Source organism: Nesoenas mayeri (genome assembly GCF_963082525.1).
Source record: "Nesoenas mayeri genome assembly, chromosome: 9".
Classification (NCBI taxonomy): Eukaryota; Metazoa; Chordata; class Aves; order Columbiformes; family Columbidae; genus Nesoenas; species Nesoenas mayeri.
In genome coordinates, this window is record NC_137557.1 from 15,923,295 (window position 1) to 15,949,054 (window position 25,760).

At 52.5% G+C, this 25,760-nt stretch overlaps 2 protein-coding genes across 4 annotated transcripts in view; one reads left to right on the forward strand and one right to left on the reverse strand.

Moving 5' to 3' along the window:
• Positions 1–966: 966 nt before the first annotated feature.
• On the forward strand, positions 967–6,864 carry ANO7 (anoctamin 7; the record flags this gene model as incomplete). The annotated part of the gene is given in 14 exon segments (XM_080350122.1): positions 967–1,020; positions 3,136–3,234; positions 3,326–3,428; positions 3,909–4,020; positions 4,403–4,457; positions 4,600–4,697; positions 4,811–4,947; positions 5,166–5,239; positions 5,243–5,371; positions 5,741–5,883; positions 6,320–6,410; positions 6,500–6,562; positions 6,566–6,619; positions 6,769–6,864. Coding segments are annotated over 14 exon segments (1,308 nt in total).
• Positions 6,865–7,605: 741 nt separating this feature from the next.
• The window catches only part of HDLBP (high density lipoprotein binding protein), a 41,130-nt gene continuing 22,975 nt past the window's right edge, over positions 7,606–25,760 (reverse strand). For all 3 annotated transcript variants that reach the window (XM_080349885.1, XM_080349887.1, XM_080349886.1), the window contains 21 exons: positions 24,704–24,910; positions 24,398–24,505; positions 23,735–23,839; positions 22,094–22,172; positions 21,288–21,427; positions 20,876–20,980; positions 20,501–20,614; positions 20,118–20,204; positions 19,821–19,952; positions 19,296–19,514; positions 18,534–18,755; positions 18,085–18,303; positions 17,260–17,398; positions 16,383–16,519; positions 15,666–15,770; positions 13,762–13,896; positions 13,079–13,222; positions 12,710–12,895; positions 11,277–11,393; positions 10,685–10,813; positions 7,606–9,970 (listed from right to left, as the gene is read on the reverse strand). In XM_080349885.1, the coding sequence (XP_080206011.1) occupies positions 9,884–9,970; positions 10,685–10,813; positions 11,277–11,393; positions 12,710–12,895; positions 13,079–13,222; positions 13,762–13,896; positions 15,666–15,770; positions 16,383–16,519; positions 17,260–17,398; positions 18,085–18,303; positions 18,534–18,755; positions 19,296–19,514; positions 19,821–19,952; positions 20,118–20,204; positions 20,501–20,614; positions 20,876–20,980; positions 21,288–21,427; positions 22,094–22,172; positions 23,735–23,839; positions 24,398–24,505; positions 24,704–24,910 (2,916 nt within the window). In that variant the 3' untranslated portion in view covers positions 7,606–9,883. The remainder of the gene's footprint in view (positions 9,971–10,684; positions 10,814–11,276; positions 11,394–12,709; positions 12,896–13,078; positions 13,223–13,761; positions 13,897–15,665; positions 15,771–16,382; positions 16,520–17,259; positions 17,399–18,084; positions 18,304–18,533; positions 18,756–19,295; positions 19,515–19,820; positions 19,953–20,117; positions 20,205–20,500; positions 20,615–20,875; positions 20,981–21,287; positions 21,428–22,093; positions 22,173–23,734; positions 23,840–24,397; positions 24,506–24,703; positions 24,911–25,760) is intronic.

Here is a 25,760-nt window from a genome sequence, read left to right on the forward strand (position 1 = left end):
TACACATTCGTCGTTGGTTGTGGCTTCGTGTGCCTCCTGATGTCCCATGATTTGCCAGAGCACAGTACGGCAGAGCCGAGGCACTCAGCTCGTCCTTCCTGGGCCGTGCAGAGGCGCTCCCAGCGCAGGGCGTGCTGGATGCAGCCTGCGGCTCCGCCGTGGGCATGTCAAACACCCGCACTGCCCCAAGGGAAGCTGAAAATGGGCTGGACCTACTCCAGAGGGAGCCATTCGTGTAGTATGACTTCCAAGATGCCCTTCATCCTACAAACGTCATTGAGGTCCCTTGGTAGAGACTTGTGCTGAAGTCCCTCTGCCTGGAGTGGCAGGTGCTTGGACAGCGGTTTTGGCAGCGTGAATCTGGAGAGGAACGAGACACAGCCCTTGGCACGGGAGTCAAGTGGGATTGGTGCTGCTGTGGGAAGAGACAGCAAGATTCCTGGGGGCTGTGTGTTGCACTGCTGTACATCTGCCTGTTGTTACTGATCTGATCTCTGCTGAGTCACAGCTGTCACCTTCCAGCTGGCAGTGCCTGCTGGAGCTGGCTTTATCTGTGCTAGGAGTCCCTAAGCACTTCTGCAAATACAGCCTCTTGTAGTATTTGGGAATTAGTCAGGACTGCTGTGGCAAATGTATTCAGCTTTGTCTTAGCATCATCATTTGCTTGTTATTAATACTAAACTAATACAACTGATATTGATATGTTTATACTACGGGTTAGCAGGGTGCAGGTCTGGTGGCACTTTGTTACAGATGGCGTTTACACATGGGAAACGTGCTTCCACTAAATACAGCAATGTGCTGTTGCCATCCCTCTGCACCTGACTGATCTGGGCGACTGAACTTGGTACCTCCAGCGACTGGAAAACCTCCCTGGGAGCACTTGCCATCTGCCGCCGTGTTTGTGCAATGGTTGTGTCACCGCCGCAGGGAACAGCTGCTGCCCAGGCCGGGGGGTCGGCGTCAATGGGCAGATTTCCCCTCGTGCCAGCCTTCAGGAACCTTCTCCTCAGTGAACCTGTGAGTATCTGGGAGACATTTCCAGTGTGGTACAAAGCAATGAAATGTGTATTGTAAATATGAAAGCTGTTCAAGAGATGTGTAGGTTTGCAAGTTGTCGTGTACGTTTTCAAGTTCTCTGGCAAAAGAAGTACAATTTCTGACTGCTTTTTAACTAAATAGATCCCTTCCCTCTGTTAGGGATTGGACCAGAGACAACAGTGATGGGATGCAAGTGTGAGCAGGAGATGTGCTGATCACTGCACATCAGCCTCAAAGGTTTTGTTGGGCCGTTGCCCATCAGGGCTGTGTTCCACCCTGCTGCCCTGCCAAACTACAGAAAACCACTAGAAAAAAAATGGCAGGGGTGTTTGAAAATTTGCTCTTGGTGGTACTTTGATTTATTCTGAGCTGGCATGGGTTTGAATCTTTGAAAGAGTGGGCTGAATCCCTTCTTCAGCAGGAGACTGGCAGTATTGAGTGGCCAATGTGGCCCTGTGGAAGGTTTTGGAGGTTCCCTTTGCAGGCTGTGTTGCTTTTTCTCATCGGGCACAACTCTGCCACTGAGCACAATGCCACGGGAGCTGCTGCAGCGATTGGAGGGATCTGCACCCTGCAGTGCTGCTGAGCCGGGCTGGGTCACCTCATCCTGCCCTGGGTGCGGGTGGTTGGTGGGAAGAGATGCTTTGACCCCTGCACAGCTCCATGAGCTTGCCATGGCGGCTATAAAAGCAGTGTCTTGGCCGCTCAGTGGCTGTCACAACTGCACATGCCCCTTGTCCCCTGGGCTGCTGGCTGGCAGTGTGTCCCTTGGCTGGCAGCACCTGGAACGCAAAAACACAGCTGGGTGTTTCATTTTCGCTCCCCAAAGCTGACAAACCTGGCAGAAACTTTTCTCTTTTGGGTGTGAGGTGAGCACAGTGCTTAAAGTTGGGCCCCTCAGCTCCAGTAGGACAGGGAACTGCTGTGCTGCCATCCAGAGACCTGGACAGGCTGGAGAGTTAGGGGAGGAAAAATTTAATGTAATAGAATAAGGGCGAGTGTAGAGTCTTGAATCTGGGCAGGAACAACCCCAGGTTCCAGTGTAAGTTGGGGAACGACCTATTAGAGAGCAGTGTAGGGGAAAGGGACCTGGGGGTCCTGGGGACAGCAGGGTGACCATGAGCCAGCACTGGACCCTTGTGGCCAGGAAGGCCAATGGTACCTGGGGTGGGTTAGAAGGGGGTGGTCAGTAGGTCAGAGAGGTTCTCCTGCCCCTCTGCTCTGCCCTGGGGAGACCACACCTGGAATCTTGTGTCCAGTGGTGGCCCCTCAGTTCCAGCAGGACAGGGAACTGCTGGAGAGAGTCCAGCGCAGCCACCAAGATGCTGAAGGGAGTGGAGCATCTCCCGTGTGAGGAAAGGCTGAGGGAACTGGGGCTCTGGAGCTGGACAAGAGGAGACTGAGGGGGGACTCATTCCTGGGGATCAATATGGAAAGGGGGAGTGTCAGGAGGATGGAGCCAGGCTCTTCTGGGTGACAACCAGTGACAGGACAAGGGGCAATGGGTGCAAACTGGAACACAGGAGGTTCCACTTGAATATGAGAAGCAAGTTGTTGGGGGTGAGGGTGGCAGAGCCTGGCCCAGGCTGCCCAGGGAGGTTGTGGAGTCTCCTTCTGTGCAGACATTCCAATCCGCCTGGACACCTTCCTGTGTAACCTCATCTGGGTGTTCCTGCTCCATGGGGGGACTGCACTGGATGAGCTTTCCAGGGCCCTTCCAGCCCCTGACACCCTGGGATTCTGGGAAAGTTTCCCTGGTGACCAAAAATTCTTGTGCCTTGGGCAGACACTGCCCCTTGTGTTCTAAAAGGACTAGCTAGAGTTTGACAGCTACTTTGCAGGTCTGGGTCCATGCTCAGGTCTTCCAAAGCCTGCGTGGTTTTAGGCTAGTGCCTACGATTGTGGGGCTGCAGCAGCATCTGCCCACCGTCCGACCTGGGGCAGCAGGACATGGTGGGATGGGCTCCATTTGGGCTAAGAGAGCACAGGTTAAGCTGGGGATGAATACGGTTCTCCCTGGCCTGTGGTGGAATCTGTGTCTCTCTGCTTGCTAAGCCCACACCCCCCTGCTCATACCCCACATGCTCTTTGCAGATTGCCGTGGTGGTGATGTTCCTGGTCTCTGTTACCCTCTACCAGGCAGTGCTCGCCATCCTCCTCTCCAGCTCGGGGTACTTCTGGTTTGTGGCTTCGGTAAGAGGTGGCCAGAGCCACTCCCGGACCTGTTTCACTTGCTGGGCTTGCTCGCAACCCCCTGTGCTCTGCGTGTTGCTTTTCCCTGTAGGCATCCCGCATCGCTAGCATCACTGGCTCGGTCGTGAACCTCATCTTCATCCTCGTACTCTCCAAGATCTATATTTCACTGGCTCATTTCCTCACCAAATGGGGTAAGCTGGTGAGGGTCCTGCAAGCCAGACACTGATGGGAGTGAGCAGTCAGTAAGGGCAGAGCCCCAAATGCAGGGAAAGCTGGCTGACAATCCAGAGGATGATGGCTTTATGGAGTATAGGAGAGCTGCGAAAACAAGACCTTCAGGGAGAAGTGTTTCGTCAGCAGAAAAAAAAAAGAGTGTAGGGTTTATCTTCTAGGTGGTTTTGATGGAAATATCCACGCTAACTTTTGAGGTCTGGGGTAGAAAAGCATATGGGGTATTTTTGTTGCATTTAATGAGAAACGAAGGCTGTTCATATGGAGCAGAACAGAGGAAGATTATTTTTTGGTGCGAAGCAGACAGCCAAGCGGCAGGTGCATTGATTGGTACTGCCCCAGGTCTGGGGACGCTGGACTGTGGGGTGCTGCTTCGAGTCACACCACATGGAACAGCACCCTGGGGCAGCACAGGGCCACATCCCCACACTCCCCCGCAGAGATGCACCGCACCCAGACCAAGTACAAGGATGCCTTCCCCTTCAAAGTGTTCATCTTCCAGTTTGTCACCTTCTATTCCTCTCCCATTTACGTCGCCTTCTTCAAGGGCAAGTAAGGCCTTTGTGGGGAGCAGGGCTCTTCCCCATCTCCTGCAGCCATTGAGGCCTCTGGGCTTTGCAGGGCTGAAGGACGGGGCAGCGCTGCTGCTGTCGTGGGCCAGGAGCACCGCGGTGCGGAGAGATGGTCCCACCAGAGAGCGGAGCCTTCCCAGGGCCACAGGGTAGCGCCAGCCTGCTGTGGGCTAACAGATGCAGCTGGTCCCAGCCTTGACCGGGGGTCTCTCTCCAGCAGAGGCACCCACCACCAGCCCTTTTGTCCCCTGTGGTGGTGGAGACAAGGGCTCTGGGTGAACCAGAAGCAGCCCGTCCTCCCCAAGGGCTGCTCCAGGCACATCCCTGGGTCCCTGCTCACGGCTCTGCTGCGGCTCCTGCCGGTTCGTCGGCTACCCTGGGAACTACGTCAGCTTTCTGGGGGTCCGAAACGAGGAGGTGAGTGCTGGCGGGGAAGGACCCTGTGCCTGTTGCCCCAGCCAGGGCTGGTGCACACTGCAGGGATGCCTGCCCATGCTGGGGGGGCCTCTGATCCCCGCATGCCCGACCCGGCAGGATGAGGGACCCTCTCTCCCTGCAGTGCATCCCAGGCGGGTGCTTCATTGAGCTGGCACAGGAGCTGCTGGTCATCATGGTGGGGAAGCAGATCATCAACAACAAGCAGGAGGTGGCCATCCCGTGAGTATGGCGTGGCTGCCGGGTGCTTCAGGGCACGGGTGTGCTGTGGGGCTCCGCGGTGAGTGGTGCTGGCTGGCTGCAGTGGGGGACAGCGGCCACTCTTGTCTCCCCAGGAAGCTGAAGTGCTGGTGGCACAAGCACAAGCTCCTCTCCACCCAGAAGGCGAGGAAGGAGGCAGAGCAGCCACCCTGGGTGATGAACCACCAGCTGCTGGTGTTTGAGGGGCTGTTTGATGAGTACCTGGAGATGGGTAGGGACTGGCCTCGGGGTTGGGGAGGGCAGAAGCACTGGAGGAGAGAGTGCCTCTGGGGAGAGGCAGGAGGTCCCCAGAGGAAAGGACCCCGAGCATGCAGGGTGCTGGAGGGAGAAGGGCTGCCCCACGCCCCCAGGACAGAGCTGGGAGATGCCGCAGCTGCTGCTGCTGCCTCTCAGCCTGTTCCGCCCTGCTCTTCCTCCTCTTCCTCTCAGTCCTACAGTTTGGCTTCATCACTATCTTTGTGGCAGCTTATCCCCTGGCACCCCTCTTTGCTCTCCTCAACAACTGAGTGGAAATCCACCTGAATGTCCAGAAGTTCATCTGTGCCTACCGGCGGCCAGTGGCCGAGCGAGCACAGGGCATTGGCATCTGGTTCTCCATCCTGGAGGCCATCGCTCACCTGGCTGTCACCAGCAATGTACGCCGGGCAGGCGAGTGGTGAGGGGGTAGGGGAATTTTTACCGCTGTAAGACCCTGAGTGGCGAAGGGAGCTGCAGGGCCTGGGGTGCATCCACCTCTGCAGAAGGTGCAGCTCCAGCCACAGGCAGTGGGAAGCCGTCACCCTCCAGGGCATGTGGCCCTGCCTGGGTTTGTCTGCGGGGTGAGACCAAGACACAGAGCCATGAGCAGCCAGCTGCTGTCTAAGCCCAAGTGGCATTCGTGTCTGGTTTGTCAGGCTGAGGGCAAGGAGAAGTGGAAAGCTGAGGGCACAGAGGAGGTCCTGCTGGTGGGCCTGGGGTGTTCCCCTGGCTGCAGGACCTGCTGCAGCACATCTCCCTGCTCCCAGGCCTTCCTCATCGCCTTCACCTCCGATTTCCTGCCCCACATGTACTATGAGCACGTCCATGACAGCAGCTTGAGTGGCTATGTGAACTTCACCTTAGCGTATGCGCCGTGGGACTTCGTCCTGCAGAGCAACACCACATGCAGGTAGGAGCCCCTCTCCCTCCTTGTCTGCCTCTGCTCCTCATTTGATTGGACTTGGATTTGCTTTTCTCTGCTGCCACCACAGCAAACACTTTGTTTAGCACAGCAGCCTTTAGCCAGGTCCGCTGCCCTGAGCTCCTCAGAGCTCTGGCTCATCCCAGGGCTGAGCTTGTGCCAAATGTGCCCATTCCTGGGGCGATGTGGGAGGTTGTCTGCCCATCCTGACCCGGGGCTAGAGCAAAGCTCTCGAGTTGTGGTGGGAGATGGTTCTGTGAAGGAGCAAGGGAGAAAGTCCCGCCGGTGCTGGGCTGAGGTTGGCCAAGGGCTGGCTCTGCTCCAGCACGCGGGCTGGGGGATCGAAGCTCCTGCGGCAACGCGTGATGGCGATGCCCGCTGTGAAGGGGACAGAGGCAGCAACGGCTGCGCTTTGCTCTCACAGATACAGAGCATTTAGGGACCGAGAGGGCAACTTGACCTTGACTTACTGGCAGCTGCTGGCCATACACTTGGGCTTCGTCATCATGTTCGAGGTACCAGCCGCATGGCCTGGGCTCAGTGCTGGGGCAGGGGGTGAGGACCTGCCACCTTGGCCAACCTGCGTGTTCCCACTCACTTCCAGCACGTGGTTTTCTTTATTGGACATGTGATCGCAGGGCTGGTACCTGACATTCCTGAGTCTGTATAGGTCAAGGTGAAGCGTGAACAGTACTTGGCCAAGGAGGCCCTGGCTGAGAACAAGGTGGGCTGCACCGGCTCCTCCACCTACTTCTCTGAAGCCTTTTTTGCTTTAAACTTGTGCAGAGGCACAGGCTGAGCAAGGTCTGCCCTGTAAGGAGCTGTGGCAGCTCTTGCTAGTGCAAACACCAGCTTCCTTTTTCTGTGGTTCAGGTTCTTTTGGAGAGACAGGAGACAAGGAGCAAGGCCAGCGTCACGGATCAAGCTGCAGGCAGGGACTGGGAAACGGAGCAGCTGGCCAGCAGCTGAGCCGCGCAGCATGCCTGAGGCCCGTGGATGGTGCTGGGACCGAACAGCTGTCCCCGGCTCCCCAGTGGGCCAGCCTGGAGCCGCAGGGCAGCAGGCATGGGCCTGCCCTGCCTGCCTGGCACCCGCGGTTTGGGGACGTGGAGAGGGACGCCGCTGGCTCTGGGTGTTTGTCCAAGCTTGTTGGTAACCACAAGGTAACTCCAGCACCGAGTTAACGACCAGCACGGAATGAAGAGGCCATGCTGAGCTCACAGAGGGCAGTGCCTGCAACAGCTGCACAGCGCAGCCACATCTCTGCTTCCAGGGCAGGGCTGCAGCCTGCTGCTCTTGCCTCTCCTGCCTCCTCCTGTGCTGGCTGCAGCTACAGCTGGAGGGACGGGGTTACGGTGAGAGCTGCTGCTGGGGTGGAAGAGCTCCCATGGCGCCGGTGAGCTGGAGAGGCTGTGACCCCGACATGGCAGCCCCCAAAACTGAGCTTCGCCTCTCAAGGAGCAGCAGAGCAGAGGCTCTGGTTATGGTGGTGAGCAGGAGGGAGCACTCCTCCTCCCCTGCACACCTTCCCTGGGATGATGCCCAGTGCTGCCTCCCTCGGCCCAGCCACTCACCTCGGCACAGGCATGGCCGCAGAAGCTCAGACATGCACGCTGGAACTCCTCCAACTGGGCTAAACCCAGCCAAGCAAGGGCTGCCTTGGATCTTGTCCCACCAGTAGAAATAATATCCGTGACACTCCAAGCTGTTTCAGGTTTTATTTTAGAATTTATAAAATTCCAGTGTCATCCATACTCATGAGCCTTTTTACATGTTTGCATATAGTCTCCAAATTCCAAAATTAAGGCCAAGGGATCATTGCTATGGAAACGTACAATATGGAAGACGTCAAAGAGAGGGAATGGACACATGCCACAGTCTGCTGTGGAAGGAGGGTGGTGGGGGACAGTACTCGGTACAATCACTTCATTATGTTCTTTAGAGTGGAGGGTCGGGCTGTGGGGCACGAGCCCAGCTGGTGGTGCCCCAACTGTAACTCAGGCCGAGCTGTGCGACTGGTGAGGGCACAGGGGGCATAACAGGGGGAGGGCAACAGGCTTGGTGACAGGACAGACCTAAGCTACCGGGGTAATAAACCATTTTCTGACAGATGCAGATGGGGAGTGTCTGACCATCCTGTCCTTCAGGGGCAGCCAGGGGACCTGCAATGTGCTGCCCTCAGCTCCATCATTCTCAAACTTAAAGAGTGCACTGGGAGGTTTTGGTTCAACTTCTGCATATCAGCCTCTTCCAAGAAGAGCTGGCATGGGAAGGAGAAGCGTCAGCACGTCAGGCCTGCTGGAGAGGGAGAAAGGCAAGAATGCCGGGCTCAGCCTGCCAGAGTTCTGGGCCTTTGCTCTGTAAGCAGCACTAGAGAGGGTAGGGACTCCTGCTTGTTCAAGAGCTGAAGCAGCTGGGATAGAGGAATGGCTCAGACTACAACCTCTTTAGGACCGAGGCAGGGGAAGGAGCGACCAGAGAAGCCCCACGTTCCCTGTCTCCCTCCACAAAGACGTGGTTTTCCTCTTACAGGCTGGAGGAGCTTGGACACAGCCCCATTCCAGGAAGCCATGGCAGGGCCGGGCGCAGCGGCCCAGAGCACAGAGCATGGATCACCCTCTGCTGCCCATACGATGGAAGCCTTGGGGAGGGCTGGCTGCACCAGCAGCCCCCGTTGCCAGCAGAGCAGAAGCCTGGCTCACCACTGCTGCACCTACAGCCCTGGGGCCAAGCCCCATTCTAGCTCAGCAAGCAGTCCTGCGGCTCTCTCTGCTTCACAGCCTGACCATCACCACACTCAGCTTCTCTCTGAGGAGCTCCTGCAGCCACTTGGAGACTAAAGGCTCCTCTTGGTTCTCTTCCATGCTTCTGCTCTAGGAGCCAGGGCAAGAGCTGGAACAGCCGCCTACCCACCTATGCTGAGAGGTCACCATCGTACTGACTTTTGAGGTAGAAAGAAGGCAATAGTAATAGGTGTCCCTACCACTCAAGCCTAGATGCTGCAGTGCTAGCAGAGGACTACAGCTTCTCAAGGCCACGCTTCCCCCCAGCCTCTCCTGGGTCGTGCCACTGCAGCAACCGTGGCCAACCCAGATGCGGCCCATCCAGCAATACCGTCACCCGCTGGCTCGCCTGCCTGCTGGCGCTGCTGGGAAGGGTGGACGAGGAAACGCGAGGAACTAGGAGCGGGGTCTGTCACCGCGCGCTGGAAGACTCGTGGAGCGCGCGGGCTGGGGCTGTGCTCGGGGTGCACAGGGTGCGCTCGCTGCACTCGGAGGGCTTTACCTGACCAGGGCAGCCGCACGTTGTTCTGGTCCCTTCGATCTCTGCTGTCTCTACAGCCTAATGAAGATTTTGTTCCTTTAAAAAGCAAGTTTCTGACCTTCCAGATTATTTTAAGCTCTCCCCACAGTCAGCTCTCAGCATTAAATGAATTTTCGGCAGTTAAAAGGAAAAAAAAAGTTGATTGCACTCTACAAAGGTAAGGTAAGGCCTGGGATAAACACAAAGGAAAGAGGGCAAACGTTTTGGCTTTAGAAAGTCAAGGAAATTTATTTCCTGAGGTCATGAGACAGGAAGTAGATTCCTAGCCACAGTAAAGGAGGTCTCCTAATGAAGGCGAGAATGCCTAGTAAGACATGCTCAAGAGAGCGGATTGCTCTGCTAGCGCTTGGGAAGCTGCAAATCTTAGCCACTTTGAGTCAATTATGAAGTTTCTAACAAAAACACACACTTTTAGTGTTTGAATCGGAGTGGAAGTCTTGTTCCAAAGAAGGAAAGAATATCCATCAAGAGATGAGGGTTGGTCCTAGCCACGGTGATAGCTGAGGGGAGCAGGATGGGCTCTAGCACTCCAGACACCATTAGGAGACCTCTTGGGGCAATTGACTTGTGCTCCAGCCGCTGGGTCAGATTTCAGACAGGAAGTATTTGTGGCAGGTTAGTGTCAGGTCAGCGGGCTGGAGGAGATGTTTCTGCTTCCAGGTCATTATCGTTTGGGTCCCCAGGGAAGAGTCTTGGGGGCCACTTGAGCCCCAAAGCTGGGGAAGTCTTCAGAACTGCTCATATCAGGGGCCTAGAGCAAACAAAAAGGGAACAAGTTAAGCTCCTGCCCTGCTGCGAACCTGCACAGTGTCCCCTGAGCTAAGCAGCATTTCTGATGTGCCGTGAGCAGAGACAACGGGTGAGGAATGAAAACAATCGTGATGTCCTTAGGATGGTCCAGGGTGGATGGCTGAGATGTCATCTAGAGATGACATTTAGGAGGGTGCAGACAGGAGCAGACGGCAGCAGATCAGGGGCTCCGAGGGCCCAGTCTCAGTCAGTCAGTCAGTGGAGTGGGGTCAGGCCAGTCCCTCGGCAGCACCGGGGCAGCTGAGGACAGAGCTGCCACCCGTCCCAGCCCAGCGCTCCAGCCACAACAACTGTAAACACCCAGCTGGTTCGAGTGACAAACTCCAGTGCCCCATCCCACCCCTAAAACCAACATGACCTGGCAGGACACTTTCTGCTAAGGGTCCCCCATTCCCCACCAGCTCCACATCGTGGCAGTCAGTGCAGGCAAGAGACAGCAGTCCTTTGGAAGCTGGAGAGGCAGTGTCTGGGTCTGCCCTCATCCTGCATGGACCGCAGGAGAGCAGGACAACCCTCCACTGCTGTCTCTGCTCCCAAGGGAGGAGCATGCTTGGTTTCCCCAGCCAAGGTAAGCGGGCCAGACCTCAGAGCAGGTCCTTGGCGAAGGATGCCACACTCCCTATGCCCCCAGGCCCGCAGCACAAGCTGCACTCACCTTTTCATTGTTGACAGTGGCCCAGGGGGCATCTCTCACCACAAAGCCCTTGGACGGGGCCTTGGACTCTTCATGCGAAGAGGGCTTCATATACACCTGCATTGCCTCATTGTCCACCACATCTGCAAGCTGCAGCAACACGGCCAGGTTAGAGGGGGATCTGGATAGTTCCTTGAGCTAGTATAACACACCTCCTCCCCATATCTCACCACGCTGTAACCCATCCAAAGGTCACCAGCATGTTCCACAATGACCAAACACAGTGTTTCTGCACTAGCCTGAGGGCCACCAACTCCTAACTGATGCAAGTTGCAGGAAAGCCAGCATGTGCACATCCTGGAGGTGTCCTGCATTCACTGTCCCCTCCTGGACAGTGGGGCCAGTCCTTGCAGTGCTTCAGAGAACACTGACTGGGGCTCTGCGACCAGCTGGCCTGAAGGACAGTTGCAGATGAGGACTCACTGCCACCTGCACAGGGCTTGAGTTCTCCAATGCAGTGGTAGAAAACACCACATGGAAACACTTCACACATCCATCTCTGTGGCAGAGTAAATCCTTGCTGAGACCCTGCACAGATATGCCAAACACTTACGTATTCCTCCTCCAAGTTCAGGATGTGATCAATAGCTTCTTCAACATTTTCAGGGAGTCCTGTCACAGTCACACAGTTGGGGTCAGGAGCTCCACTCTGGGGAAAGCGAATATCCACCTACAACACAAGGAACGGGACAGGACTTACACCTGCACACGTGAAAAGCCACAGAGACTCCCCGTGACCCTCATCATTAGCTTCACAGAAGAGAAAAGCCCTGATCTATTCACCGCTGCGAGTCTGTTTAGGACCTCCCTAGTTCAGATGCTAGAGGTTGCACAGGAATATACCTGGCCTTGCAGCTCCCTGTGAACGAAGGCAGAGCAGGGTCTGCAGTAGGGACCCATCTTCCAGAGGGCTGCATGGCCAGTGTCCTTACGCTGCTGCAGGCATTTTCACCATGAAGGCATCAGCATGAAGCACAATAAGCTTTCTGTTCCTTCCACAGAGTCATCCTGGCTGACAAACACTTTATGGAGCTGGCTTGGTGCATCCCATACACAGCCACTGACCTCTCTTGCAGCTTGCCTTCCAGATAGGTGCAAAGAAGCCATACAAGACGGGACCAAAATCAAAGGCTGCTCTTTTGGGAACCAAACAGTTTGTTTCAGCAACTGCGCCCAGCCAAGATGCAAGTTTCCAAAGCCTTAACCGCTCTGGATTCACATTCATGACTGCACCGTAGCAAAGCATGCTGCTCTCCCTGGAGTCAGCTCACTTCACCAAATCTGAAGCCCTGAGAGCGGGCCAAGATTCCAAAAGCCAAAGCCTAGAGAGACAAAGAAATCCAGAGGATCTCCCCAAGTTAAGCTTGAGCTGAGTGCATCTGGGCACAGTCCTCTCCCAGAGCCCCCCAGCAACTGGCCTGACTGTCCACCTGCAGTAATGGAGCAGCTGACATAACCAGCTCCTCCCTTTGAAGACCACGTGGAACCCTGTCTGCAAGAAATCCACTGAAAGGGCTGCACAGTGACAGAGCGCAGTGCTGTCTGCAAAGCAAACGCAGCGCACTGAGGAAGCATTTCCAGGTTCCTCATCTGCCTGTGTTCCAGCAATACAGCAAGTGCTCAGGCTCCCCTCACCTGGCTCGGGGACGGGTGGCGCACAGCTGAGGTCCTTGCAGATGCTTCAGCTGGAGACTGGGTGCGGTGCCCACACAGCCCAGCTGCCTGGGGCACACCAGGGTGCTCTGGCCTAGGGATTCTGCTCACTTGTGGTGACAGAGCTGGAGGTGAGCGGGACAGCACCAGATTTTCTTTTGCACCTGTTCTAGCTGAAGGTGCTCAAAAGGCACAAGATGCAAGGACCACAAGGTGTGAGCCTCACGCTCCTGAATTCAGCTCCCAGCACCAAACTGCTACCAAGCTCTTAGCACAGGAACAAGTGGCACCACTGGCCCAGCCCAGCCTGTGCTGCATCACCCCACCGCTCACCTTGAACTCATCCATGATTTTGCGGATGGCTTTACCACGTGCTCCAATGATGCGTGCGTGAACACGATGGTCCAGAGTCACATCCTCAGAGACCATCTGCTCCAGCTCACCAACGATCTTCATGATGGCATCCCGGGCAGCCTCGGCATTCTTCTCATAGCCAGTGATGGTGATCTGGTCTTGGGCCTGGGGCACAGGCAAATGCATAAGAGACCAGGCTCATAAAGCAGCCAAAGGCATAAAGCCTTCTCCCTGCTAATCACCTCTACCCTCCACCTTATCCAAAGGTAGCACAGTGAGGTCAGAGCCACAGAGAAGATACTGTGCTTCCTGTGCTCAGAGACAACCAGCAGCCCTCTAACTTCTCACCTGGCTTTCATCATCCTTGTCAGGGAACTGGATGTTGACCTCATGCTCTGTGCGTATCTGGGTGATCACTGCTCCCTTCCGCCCAATGATTTTAGGGTGATACTTGGGATCCACAGTGACTGTCAGCTTGAAGCTTCGCAAGGCCTGGAACAGGAAAAGCAGAGTGAGGTATGACAGGGCATACACCACAGCTGGTCCAGTGATGTCCACCTAAGTCCCAGTGTCTCCTTCTGGCTTCTGAGATGCATGGAACAGATTCTGCAGGGTCATGCCAGAGTGTACGTGGCTACAGAAGAGTCTGTCTGCTGGGGCCCTGTGCTTTCAACAAGTTCAGCAAGGAAACTACAAGCAGCTAACAACCATGCAACTAGTTCCTCACCTGTTTATTCAGAGCAGTGATAAGGATTCAATGAGAACAGGTATGGAGACCCCTAGCACAGTAAGGTTCCCACCTGGCAGTGTCTTAGAGGTATGTGAAAGTGTCACAGAGCCCTGGGCAGTCCAAAACTCTCTTATCAGTTCATGTAAAACGGGTTCCATTTGGGTAACTCCACACCCACAGAGTAGCTAAGGGTGCTCTCAAAACGAGAGCGGTTCCAGGAGTCTGTGCAGCTTCTGAAAGAAACACCCAGAGGCCAAAGCTTTGTTTGGCTGCAAGAAAGGAAGACAGGCACAGGCCTTACCCGATCCTCTTGTTCGGCCTGCAGTTCCTTCACTCTTTCCAGCAGCCCAGCCTTGGCACGGTCCAGGTTGGTAGCCAGCCCAGTGATGGTGATGATATCCGACTGCAGCTCAGGAGCAGGGACCTGGATGTTCACCTGAGTAACAAGTACCGATGATTGTTTTGTATCACTGCATCTCGCTGCTCTCCCTTGCCATCAAGATCAGCTCCCACCCAGACAGCCTTAACCACAGTGGAAGGGACCTCTGGAGGTCTCTGGTCTGACCTCCCTGCTCAAGCAGGGCCATTTAGAGTCCGTTGCCCAGGACTGCATCTAGATGGGTTTTGCACAGAACCCTGTTTCTCCAGCTGTTATCTATATCAGATTGCTTTGCTGCAGGGCTTCAGCCCCCTGCAGTCCCTGTGACAGCTTTCTGGGGAGACAGACAGGTGCAGCAGAGCTGTTTCGCCCAGCCTAGGAGAAAAACAACTCTCCCACCGGTGGGGAATCCCTGTAGGCACCAAACAAGCGGTGCAACCTTCATGGCATCAACACCGATCATACAGCTTCAGCACAAAGCCACAGAGCCAGGGACTAAATCAGACAGGTCTTATTTTCTTATTACAGAACCTGTATTCCATGGTCAAGCCACAATGGTCCTGCATGTGTCGCAACTGACTGACATCACCACTAACATGGTTACTTACAGATTCTCCAGGACCGAGGAGATGGGAGGAAGGGCAACACTATGACGTGGAGCAACTACATCAGTGGACAAAGGAAGGGCTATGGATGTCGTCTATCTGAACTTCTGTAAAGCCTTTGACACGGTACCCCACAACATCCTTCTCTCTAAATTGGAGAGGTGTGGATTTGGTGGGTGGACTGTTTGGTGGATGAGGAACTGGCTGGATGCTAAAACCCAGAGAATAGGGGTCAGTGGCTCAATGTCTGGATGGACACCGGTGACAAGTGGTGTCCCTCGGGGGTCTGTATTGGGAATCTTCATCAATGACATTGACAGTGGGATCAAATGCATCCTCAGCCAGTTCGCGGATAACACCAAGCAGAGTGGTGCTGGTGACACACCTGAGGGACAGGATGCCATCCAGAGCAACCTGGACAACCCAGAGAAGTGGGCCCACGTGAACCTCATGAGGTTCAACAAGGGCAAGTGCAAGGTCCTGCACCTGGGTCAGGGCACCCCCCAGTATCAATCCAGGCTGGGGATGGAGGGATGAAGAACAGCCCCCAGGACAAGGACTTGGGGGTGCTGGGGGTGAAAGATTGACCATGACCCAGCCATGTGCGCTTGCAGCCCAGACGGCAATTGTATTTTGGGCTGCATCAGCAGCAGCTTGGGCAGCAGGTCAAGGGAGGGGATTCTGCCCCTCTGTTCTGCTCTGGGGAGACCCCCTTCAGTGCTGGTCCAGCTCTGGGTCCTCAGCACAGGACACATATGGACCTGCTGGAGAGGGGCCAGAGGAGCCACAGGAATGACCCGAGGCTGGAACAGCTCTGCTGGGGACAGGCTGAGAGAGTTGGGGTGTTCAGCTGCAGAAGAGAAGCTCCGGGGAGACCATAGTGCGGCCTTTCCATACTTAAAAGGGGCCCATAAGAAAGATGGGGACAGACTTTTGAGCAGGGCCTGTTGTGATAGGACAAGGGGTGATGGTTTTAAATTAAAGAAGGGAGATTCAGGCTGGACATGAGGAAGGAATTGTTGCCCTGAGGGTGGTGAGAGCCTGGCCCAGGTTGGCCAGAGAGGTGGTGGATGAACCATCCCTGGAGACATCCCAGGCCAGGCTGGACGGGGCTCTGAGCAATCTGAGCTGCTGAAGATGTCCCTGCTCATGGCAGGGGGGGCACTGGGGGAGCTGGGAAGGGCCCTTCAACCCAAACCATCTGTGATTCCACAAACTTACTTCAAACTCATCCATCATTTTGCGGATCCCACTTCCTTTCTGGCCAATGACGTAACGGTGAAGATCAAAGGGAACTTCCACCTCAATGGTGACAGGAACCAGAGCCTGCAGAGGAGGAAGCACAGTTTATCAGTTGAAATACCTCCTGTCTTTCAGCTTGCCATACATTTGCCCAAAAGAACATGTTGTTGAACTGAGGTACTTCCCCTTGTAATCAGGACAGAAAGAAAAAACAACTGTGAACACCAAGATAACCTGTTGGGCCTTAGAGCATTTCTTCCAAGCAAGTAATCTTAAACCCCACCTCTAGGGACAGGCTGTTTTCATATCCTTGGCTTCCATCTAGCAGAGACTTGGACAACAACACTAAAGGAGGATAGCAAGGTCTGCTAAAGCTAGAATGATTCACCCTCAATCAGACTTTCTCTCTTTCCAGCTGTAGGCAGGTCATGCTTTTACGGCAAGTAACTTGGTGCTACCTGTAAGCTCCAGCAATTGCGACATCAAGCACTATGATTCAGGTCATCAGGCTACATGATAGAGCAATGAGAGACTTCCCTTGAGTGGCACACACCACCTTTCCAGTTAGCATCAGAGACCACCTGGATTGCAAACTTGTCTGAGTAGTTTTTATTACCACCACTAAAGCCTGCAGTGAGGTTCTTGCATCAGGGTATCACTACATTACAGGGCCAAGGGGCTCAGAAAGCCACGTACCTGCAGTGCCTCCTTTGCTGCCTCGCACTTCTCCCTGCGGCCAGAGATGATGATGATGTCGCACTTCTTTGGAGAGCTGGGATCCGGATCCTTCCCATCCCTGCCTTCCCCACCTTCCTCGCCATTCTCTTGCACAGCTGGAAGCACAGAAAGTCTCATGTTAAATGCACAGAGCTCCTTCCTTGCTCATTAGCTCCTCAGGCTCAGCCTGGGCTTTGCCACAAGAGGTCAGACACCACAGACTGCTGTGGAGGTTACTCCTAGTATAGGCAGTTTGCCATAGCTTAGCCTGGAATGAGCAGAACAAGATCATTCACTGAGACAGTCTCTTCTCCTCCACACCTCTCTGGACAGCACTGACATCGCCTTTGCCTGCACAGAAAGGACCTGCAGTTGCACTATGGGAGTGGAGGCTGCTCTCCGACATCAGCAGAGGCAGCGAGGCTGGCAGTTTCTTTCCTGGCAGGGAAGTTCAGCAGCACAGCCCTGGATGGTACAGCAGGATAGCTGGTGCTGGGTCCCAGCTGTGCTGAACTCAGTACACCTAGCGACGAGAGCATGAGAGCTCAGAGGGACCTTGGCAAGCCTGTAGAGCCATTTTTGCCAGGGCAGGTCCTCGTACTCCCTGCACTCTGAGGTGAGAACACATCCAGAATAGCCAGGTCTGCGGTTTTACCTCCTAAAACTGTCCACTCTTCCCAAGAGGGCATGATTGATGCTAAACTCAGATTCAAGGACACCCCAGGGAACACCTGGGATCAGTTCTCCAGAGATTGTGAGCAGGACATCTCTGCTGATAGACGCTGTAGGCTACATTACACTATACTCATTTGATTACCCTAACTACTATGAGAGCATGCATCCATGGGTATAATACCTGGGTTCTCCTCCCTGTCAGGGAATTTGATCTGGACACCATAGTCCCGGGTGATCTGCTGGATTCGGGATCCTTTGGGGCCCATAATGGAGCGGTGGAACTTTTGAGGGATGGTGCATTCGATTGTCACTTGAGCTTCCTGTGAGAAAGCAGAGTTGCTCTATTGCAATGCAGCCTCTTTCACACCAGAAAACAGGCTGCTTGTGTATGGTCAAATCCATAATGGCCAAAGCAAGGAGTTACAAAAGGTAAGAGCTGCTGGGAGGGGAAAAACTGAGTTTCCCAGAATCTTTCCTCTCTAAGAGAAGTTAGCAGAGGATTTCTTAATGAAGGCTTCCAAGACCAAAACTCAAGCTCTTTATTACCATGAAGAGGAAGCACTAGAAGAAAGGAAAAATATGAAGACGGAAGGAAAGAAAGAGAACAGGTTTGACAGTTGTCTGCTTCCAAAAGACAATACTAACAGCAGAGGAAACCCCACAGAGCAACCACTGCCCAGGGCCAGGCAGGGAAAGGCACAAGGTGGCTCCACTGTTTTATTTAATGTCTAGAAGTACACCATGGAAGGGCCTCCTACTTACACTCCTAAAAACTAGGAAGATAGTCAGAGGAAGCAATTCCTCCAGATAGCATTGCTATCTTGGAGCCAGCTGTCATTCCTCAGGCTGAGATCTAAAATCTGCAGACCTTATGTGTTGACAGCAAAACTTCAAATCCCACAACTACTGTTGGACTTGTTCATGTAAAGCGTGGCTGTGCAGCGGATTCAAGAAGGGCACTTTTGAAGCAACAAAATATAGAACAAACAGCTTTCCCATAACATACCAGGTCCTCAATGATCTCCTGGATGCGTTTCTTGGCTGCCTCCACACAGTCCTTGGCTCCCTTGAGGGTGACTTTGTCGCTCTGGGTGCCAGAACGCGGGAAGCTAACCATCACACCGCCATACTCATCTGCAATCTCACGCAGAACTTGCCCTCTCCGGATGACAAAGTGGCGGTGGTGCTTGGGATCAACCACCATGGAGTCTTCAACCACATTATCCTGCCAACAGACGAAAGCCAGTCAATCCCACCTGTCTCAGTGATAAGCACGAGTTTGCTGCACACAACAGCGATCAGCTTACAACCTCTCCCAACAACTGATAGTAAGGAGGAGCTTCCTGATCTCCCATGAAGGGCAGTAGATGGTTTCAGGACAAGTGGGTCCTCCATGCTGACTCATTACATCTTGCTACAGTGATAGGCATGGAAGTAGGAAAAGGTAGTTCATACCAGGTTCTTGATGAGGGCCTCCAACTCCTTCTGTGCTTCTTTGACAGCGTCCTCAGTTCCCATGATAGTAATCAGCTCCTGATCTTTGTCGTCAGAGGTTGGGAAGATGATGCGGGCCCCGGTGTTGTCACGCACCTTACGGATGTTGCCACCCCCCTTACCGATAAGGAATTTGTGGTACTCTGGCTTTGCACGGAGGTCCACGGTGTAACTCTTTGTTTGCTGAAAAGAGTCAATTAACCATAGAACATGTCAATATATAGAAAATACACATCAGCATCAACAGCAAGCGTGTAGGTATGTAATCTGCACCCACACACAGTGTTGCAAGAGCAAGGTAGATGCAGCGTGCTGTCCAAGTCAAAAAGGTAAACTGTGTCACAAATTAAAATCACTACCCGAAAGATGTTCTCAGGGCTGGAAGGCTAACTCTACACTCAGCACAGCTGGTAAGAATACGAGCAGAAAAGACATCGCTGGTAGAAGGGTGACACTCCCACAAGGCAGCATAACCATTTGCTAACTGACTGGTGCAAGCCGGGCAGCAGCCACAAGCAACCAATCAGGAGAACGTGTTCACATGCTGCTATTAGAAAGGGGTTTTTTTCTTGCTATTAATGACCAGTCAGTCAGTCCCAAGTCAAAGCAAAGTCTTGTAACCTAAAGTTCTCAAATCTGAATATATGCAGGGTGCACTTCAACCCCAGAAAAGAAACAGCTGGCCAAAACAGTCTGCACCTTCCCCTGCGAGACAAAGCTCACCTTTTCCTCAGCCAGGTGCAGCAGCTGTTTCTTGGCTTTCTCCACATCCTGGGCTGGGCCCCTGATGGTCACAGTGTCACTGCCAGAGCCCTCGGTGGGGAAGTGGATGTGGACTCCACCACACTCCTCCATGATGGAGCGGATGAAGCGGCCTTTGGCGCCAATGAGGGAATTGTGCAGTTTGGAAGGAATAGACACCTCCACCTCTGTGATGTTGGCCTAAGAGAGGACAATACCAGGCTGTTAGTCAAGATGCAGAAACCTGTGTGCACCCACTCTGCTCACCCTCCAGCTTCCCCACTGCTGGGAGCTTTACAGAGCTGCGTGTAAGAAATGCCCAACCAGAGGAGTTTGAGGCTGGCTACTCCTGACACGACCAGCCACAAACTTCAGTGTAAGAGTCACAAATACTGACACATTTGTTTCCTCCCGGCCTTCCCACACTACAAGCACTTTTTCTGTATTTATGTCTTATAGCAACATTTTCAATCCCCTCATCTGCAACAGGCCAGTCATTTAACTTACCAGCTCCTTCTGGATGGCAAGAATTCTGTGCCGAGCAGCCTCACAGTTTGCTTTCTTGCCTGTGATAATAATTGTCTCCGAGTTGCTGTTCTCTGCTGGGAGATCAATTTTGGTGTTGCTTTCTTCACGGATCTGCCAAAAAAAGGAAAAAAAAAAATAGTCTCAGAAGTGTCCGTGTCAGAAAAAAGCCCCTGGATGTCGTATTTGACATCACCACTGAGCAGGTGAGAGCAGCAAGCGAGGTTTGGTTGCAGGCAGTGACCAAAATGAGCACTAGAGATAGTAAAGATATCTCACTTTCTTGATGTTGGCACCTCCTTTCCCAATGATGTTCTTGTGGAATTGTTTGAAGATGGGGACAGAAATAGAAAAGCTGTTTTCAACCTAAGGGAGAAAGGAAGGGAGAACTGAAGATTACACACTGTCAAACGAAGCTCCATCCCAGGAACTTGATAAACAAGCTTACACACAATTAAGTTCTCTATATGAGAGACTTGCAAGAATAAGCAAAGGCAAGCACTTTCTCCTATAGCCCTTAAATAACAGGTATCACTCCCCTGCGCTCCCATCCAGCCAGAACAGCATCTGTAGCTCCCTCATCTTGAGGTGCTTCAGCCTATCTGAGCCTCCAGGGTTGGCCAGGCACGTAGGAGAGAACAGCAGACACAAGTCTCCCTTACCAGGTCTGCCACCATCTTCTGCATGTATTTGGTGCACTTCTCCACCTCATTTTTGGGACCTCTAAGTTGGACGATGTCACTCTTGTGCGCAGGGTCTGGGAAATTGATGATAACCTGCAAGAGGTGGGCATCTATAGTTAACTCAAGATAACACAAGAATTGCCGTGTCAGACACATGCAAAGGTTGGGGGATTCTACACATTCCCTTTCCCATTCATAAAAGGGTAACCATGTTAGCAGCCTCTGGCCAAAAGAACAATCTTCTCATACATATTAGGTATAGAAGACACTAAATTTATTACTTCAGTGACGATGTGTCTGCTACCCAAGTAGGAAATATCCCTTCTGGGTTCCTCATCTCCTAGAAAGCCTCACCTCTGGGAATTTCTCCCGAATTTCCCGGATCCGCTCACCCTTCTGTCCAATGATGGTCCGGTGGAATTTCTGTTCAATTATTAGGTCCTTGGTGCGTTCATTTTCCTGATGAGAACAGAGTTAGACTGAGTGTTCCGCAGGAGGGCCACATACATTTATTTACCAGTTTGCTGCCTGACAGTTTATTTGTCAGCATTGTCCCTCTTTTCTCCTCTAAACAAAATTCACTCCAGGCTGACTGACAGAGAAGGGGTATCCAAGAGACTAGAGGAACATATCTGTGAAGAGGAACTCACACTTGTCATAAGATCCAAGTGCTTGGTGGGCAAGGGGCACACACTTGCACCAGAAGGTTATAAGGGAACGTAAGAGCTCAAACCCTGTGGCCTCCCAGGCACCACATCCTACTCACCATACGGGAAGCGAGTTCCAGCAGCTCTTTCTTGGCCTGTTGGACCCCCTGTGGGTCTCCTTCAATTCTGATCAGGTTGCTCTTCTCATTGTCCGGGGGAATGCGCACAGACACCTTGTAGAGGTCCTTAATCCTGTTAACTTCAATGCAAGGGCCATGGTGACACAGTCTGCTAGGCTAAGACTAGGAAGCAAGGCTTGGAGGCTGTTTATGGAGTAAACCAGCCTCTGAGAAGGGGTCAGTGGGGTGGGGTTGAAGCAGGGAGAAGTGCCTTTTCACCCTGTAGTTCACTGGGAGCAGATCTGTGCCACACAAGAACCCGTACAAGTAAATACTGTGGCATCTACAGAGCAAACTGTTTGTTTGCCAGAGTGAGGCCTTTGTTTCTTCCCCAAAACCAGCACCACATTTAGATTAGAAGATGATAATTCATTTCTAATCCCAAATTATTTTCTGGGGAGAAACTCCTCTAGCAGCTCTCCACCACCCCCAATCAGCTGCTAAAATGTAATTCACATAGAGCAACTTAAAACCAAAACAACCACACAATTCTTCAGCTAAAAAACCAAAAATTTCTTCCAGAACATGGCAAAGTAATACTACCACTGTTCAATTTCCCAAGATTTTCACACATTAAAGCCACCCTAAGGCCTCACTGCCCATTTACCTCCTTGTGCCAACACCCCTTCAGAAGCACAGAGGAAATGTGATGGAGGTGGCACCCTGGATGAGCTACAGAGCCCCTGATACGATCTACTCAAGATGGGGAGTCCAAGCACAGTAAGGATTTGAAAGGCCCCACTTACTGTTAGCTCCATTCTTGCCAATGAGGTGTCGGTGGAATTTGTGGTCAACATTGATTTCTGCATAATCCATCCGGTTGATCTATAAAGAATGACACAGGGCTGGGTAGGGTAGGCCACCACTACTTCTGTCTTGTGTCCAAAGTAACGGCTACTGCCAGCAGTGGCACTTGCTCTCCAGCTACTCGCGATCAACTACAAACACTGCGCACTTGTTCCCCCCAGCCAAACCTGCAGCAGTTTGGTCCAGGCTCCAGAGGAGGCAATGGTTTTACTACTCACAGGTCAGTGGATGAGCCCAGTTCAAGTTCAATATTAATCATTTAGTTTAAGTAGATGCACACCAAATGTAATAGACTATTTAGAGATATAAGGCTGTATGATTTTTAATATACTCTTTGATTCATGTTACTTAGTAGACTAGATTTGCTAAAATTTTAAGCTTGTATTTACCAAAAGCAACTGCAGACTATGCTAAACGCCTGCAAGATAAAGTCCAGCTTGTGTTCTGCTGGGAAAAACGGAACTGACTGGGAAAACAACGATCCAAGGCCAACACAGAGACACCGCAGACATCTGCAGAGCAAGGCCTATTTTGCACTTTGCTAAGAAAGGATTTATCCAGACAAAATGGCACCTGCAAGGTTATGGACCAAAACCAATGTCTACAACTGCACAAAACAAAGGCCCACGTGGAGTCAGGGAAAAAGGGTCCAATGGGGAGCAAAGGACCTGGTGGTGAAATTTTGCTATTGGAATGGATCTTGGAGTGAATGGTTTGTAAAGATATGAAAGTTCCTCATTTTCTATGCTTGGGTGGACATCCCCGCAGGTATCCAGCTTGAGCCAGCCCTTCTGCACTTCTGCTCCATTAAATTTTTATTTTTCTAAGAATTTTGGCTCCTGAAATTCTGCTCTGCATATGGTTATCAGGCCTTGCTTGAAAGTTTGCTACTGGAGTTTTAAAATACAGACTCCAGAGCGAATGGCTATCAGGGAAAGAGGAATCCTGACAGTTTGCACCGCAATGGATGCGGCCTTACCCGAAAGTTTGTCTCTGGAGCCCCAAGACACATACTCTGGAGTGAACGGTTATCAGGGATGGAAGACGCCTGAAGGTTTGCTTTGTGAACAGATATCAGGCTCCTGGAGAGAAGGTCAGCAGCATTCGGCTTGGCATATTTGCCCCATGCAGTAAATAACAGAGTGAACCTGCCACCAAACTCTTTAAGTTACGCTTCTCTCTAAGAAATTTAAACATTGTTCTGCAGCAAGCAGAACCCGGAATTACTCCCCCATGACAAGCACTCTTCCTGCCATTAAGCAGAGCAGAAGCACGACTCTGGTTCAAGCTGAGAGCACCGTGGCTGCGAAACATTTAAAGGGACTTATCTCCCTCTCCAGTTACGACTGAAAGAGAATCCTTCCTTCTCTGCATCAGAACAGTTAAGATCTGCTGCTGTTCTTTTAAGAATGCTATGGATGAGCTTCCTAAAAAAGGGCTTCACCCATCTGCTGCACAACTTGCCTTCTGCAGGCGCTGCTAAGCATGTCAAGACATCATATGTGGATGCAATACACACCTCTGTTGCCCCTTGTCCCCCACTTTCTTCTTATGTACTGGAACTAGTAATACCAACTTACCAGATCCTTGACCATGACTTCAATCTGTTCCTGAGCCACATTCACATCTTCTGTAGGTCCTTCCAAAGTGATTTTATCTTCTCCTTCAGTGAATTCGATGTGAACCTTGAGACAGAGGAATGAATCCAGTGAGAATTTTCCAAGACATAAGCCAGGTCAACGCTGTTAAGTCAGGCTGACGCCATCAATCCCTGCCATTAAGAGATGGTTTCCTTCCCACAAAGTACACACATCATTCCCATGGTTTCAGAAGTGGGGAACTTACAGTTCAGGCCATATCACAATGTCTAGAGCCCAAGGCTTTGGTGCTGCCCTGGATTCTGCAAGGGCTTTGGAGAAGTCACTCACCCAGCCTCTCTCTAGATCTCACCTAACTCACTAGGGAGAAGCCTCATTGAAGTCAGTGTTTGCAGGTATCCTACTACATCAATTCTCAACATAGTACCACATAAATCTTCCTTTGAAGGGCTCAACAAATGAGAACTACAGAGGATTAGTGGTGTTCGCAGCACTAAGAGAGAGGCTCCTCTTAATATTAAAATCTGCGTCACTCCGTCTCTGTTTTTACCCATGCTAGAATACATTTCTCTCTTCTACAAAGAGTGACCTGGACTAAACCATATTATAGATCAGAGGGTGCTAAGCTAACCAGCTTATCCATACCTTTGGCATCTGCTGAGTTATTTTGGCCAGGTTTTGCCCTTTCTTTCCAATAATGAAACGATGAAGCCAAGAGGGGGCAGAGACCGAGGAGACGGTAAAACTGTTGGCCTGAGAGACAGAAAAACAGAAGCTGCTTGATGGACAGACTGGAAGAGGTTTGCACAAGAATACAGTTCCAATTCCCACGTTGCACCCTCAGTACTGGCTTCCAAGCTGCATTGCTAACAGCATAGAGAGCACCCCCCTGCACCTCTCAGCAGTCATGGATGCATCTTTCAAAGACGGCCTAACCCATCTTGTCAGTACCTTTGCATAGACTTCAGTCAATGCTTGCCCAAGCTTTTCAGGCTCGCCTCGCAGTATCACCGTCTCCGAGCTACTGTCAGTGGGTGGGATCTCGACAGAGACTCCAGTTTTCTCCAAGATCTCCTGCAGGGAATTCCCCTTGGGGCCGATGACATACTTGTGCTGGGACTTCTTCACCTCCACCGCAATGGTAGTAGTCTTCTTCTTCTGTAGGGGCAGAAGCACTGGGGCATCAATCACAGGGGGTAGCGAAGGAGAAGAGTGAAAGGATGAGGCACAAGATACAGTGAAACTCTGCACCCAGGGAAGAGCAAAGCAGTACAGGTTGGGGGCAGACCTCCTGGAAAGGAGCTCTGCAGAGAAGGACCTGGGAGTTCTGGTGGACAACAGGTTGACCATGAGTCAACAATGTGCCCTTGTGGCCAAGAAGTCAACGGTACCTGGGGTGCAATAAGAACAGTGTGACCAGCAGGTCAGGGAGGTTGTTCCTCCCCCTCTACTCTGCCCTGGTGAGGCCCCATCTGCAGTACTGGGTCCAGTTCTGGGCTTCCCAGTTTAAAAAGGACAAGGAATTACTGGAGGGAGTCCAGTGGTAGGACACAAAGATGCTGAGAGGTCTGGAGCATCTTTCTGACGAGGAGAGACAGAGAGAGCTGGGGCTGTTCAGCTGGAGAAGAGAAGCTGAGAGGAGATCTCATCAATTTTTATCAATATCTCAAAGGTGGACAATAGGATGAGAGGCAACAAGCACAGGAGATCACATCTGAATATGAGGAAAAACTTCTTTTCTTTGAGAGCGCCAGAGTCTGACCCAGGCTGCTCAGAGTGGGTGTGGAGTCTCCTTCTCTGAGACATTCAAACCCACCTGACCCGACCCTGTGTGATCCACTCTGGTGACCCTGCATTAGCAGTGCGGTTGGACTGAGGGATCTCCAGAGGTGCCTTCCAGCTCTAACCATTCTGTGACTCTGTGGAAGGTGAGCCCAAGGGTTCTGCAGTACCCCAGCACCCTTTGGGCCCCTGCCTTGTGCTCAAAAATTCGCAAGTGAAGTACAAA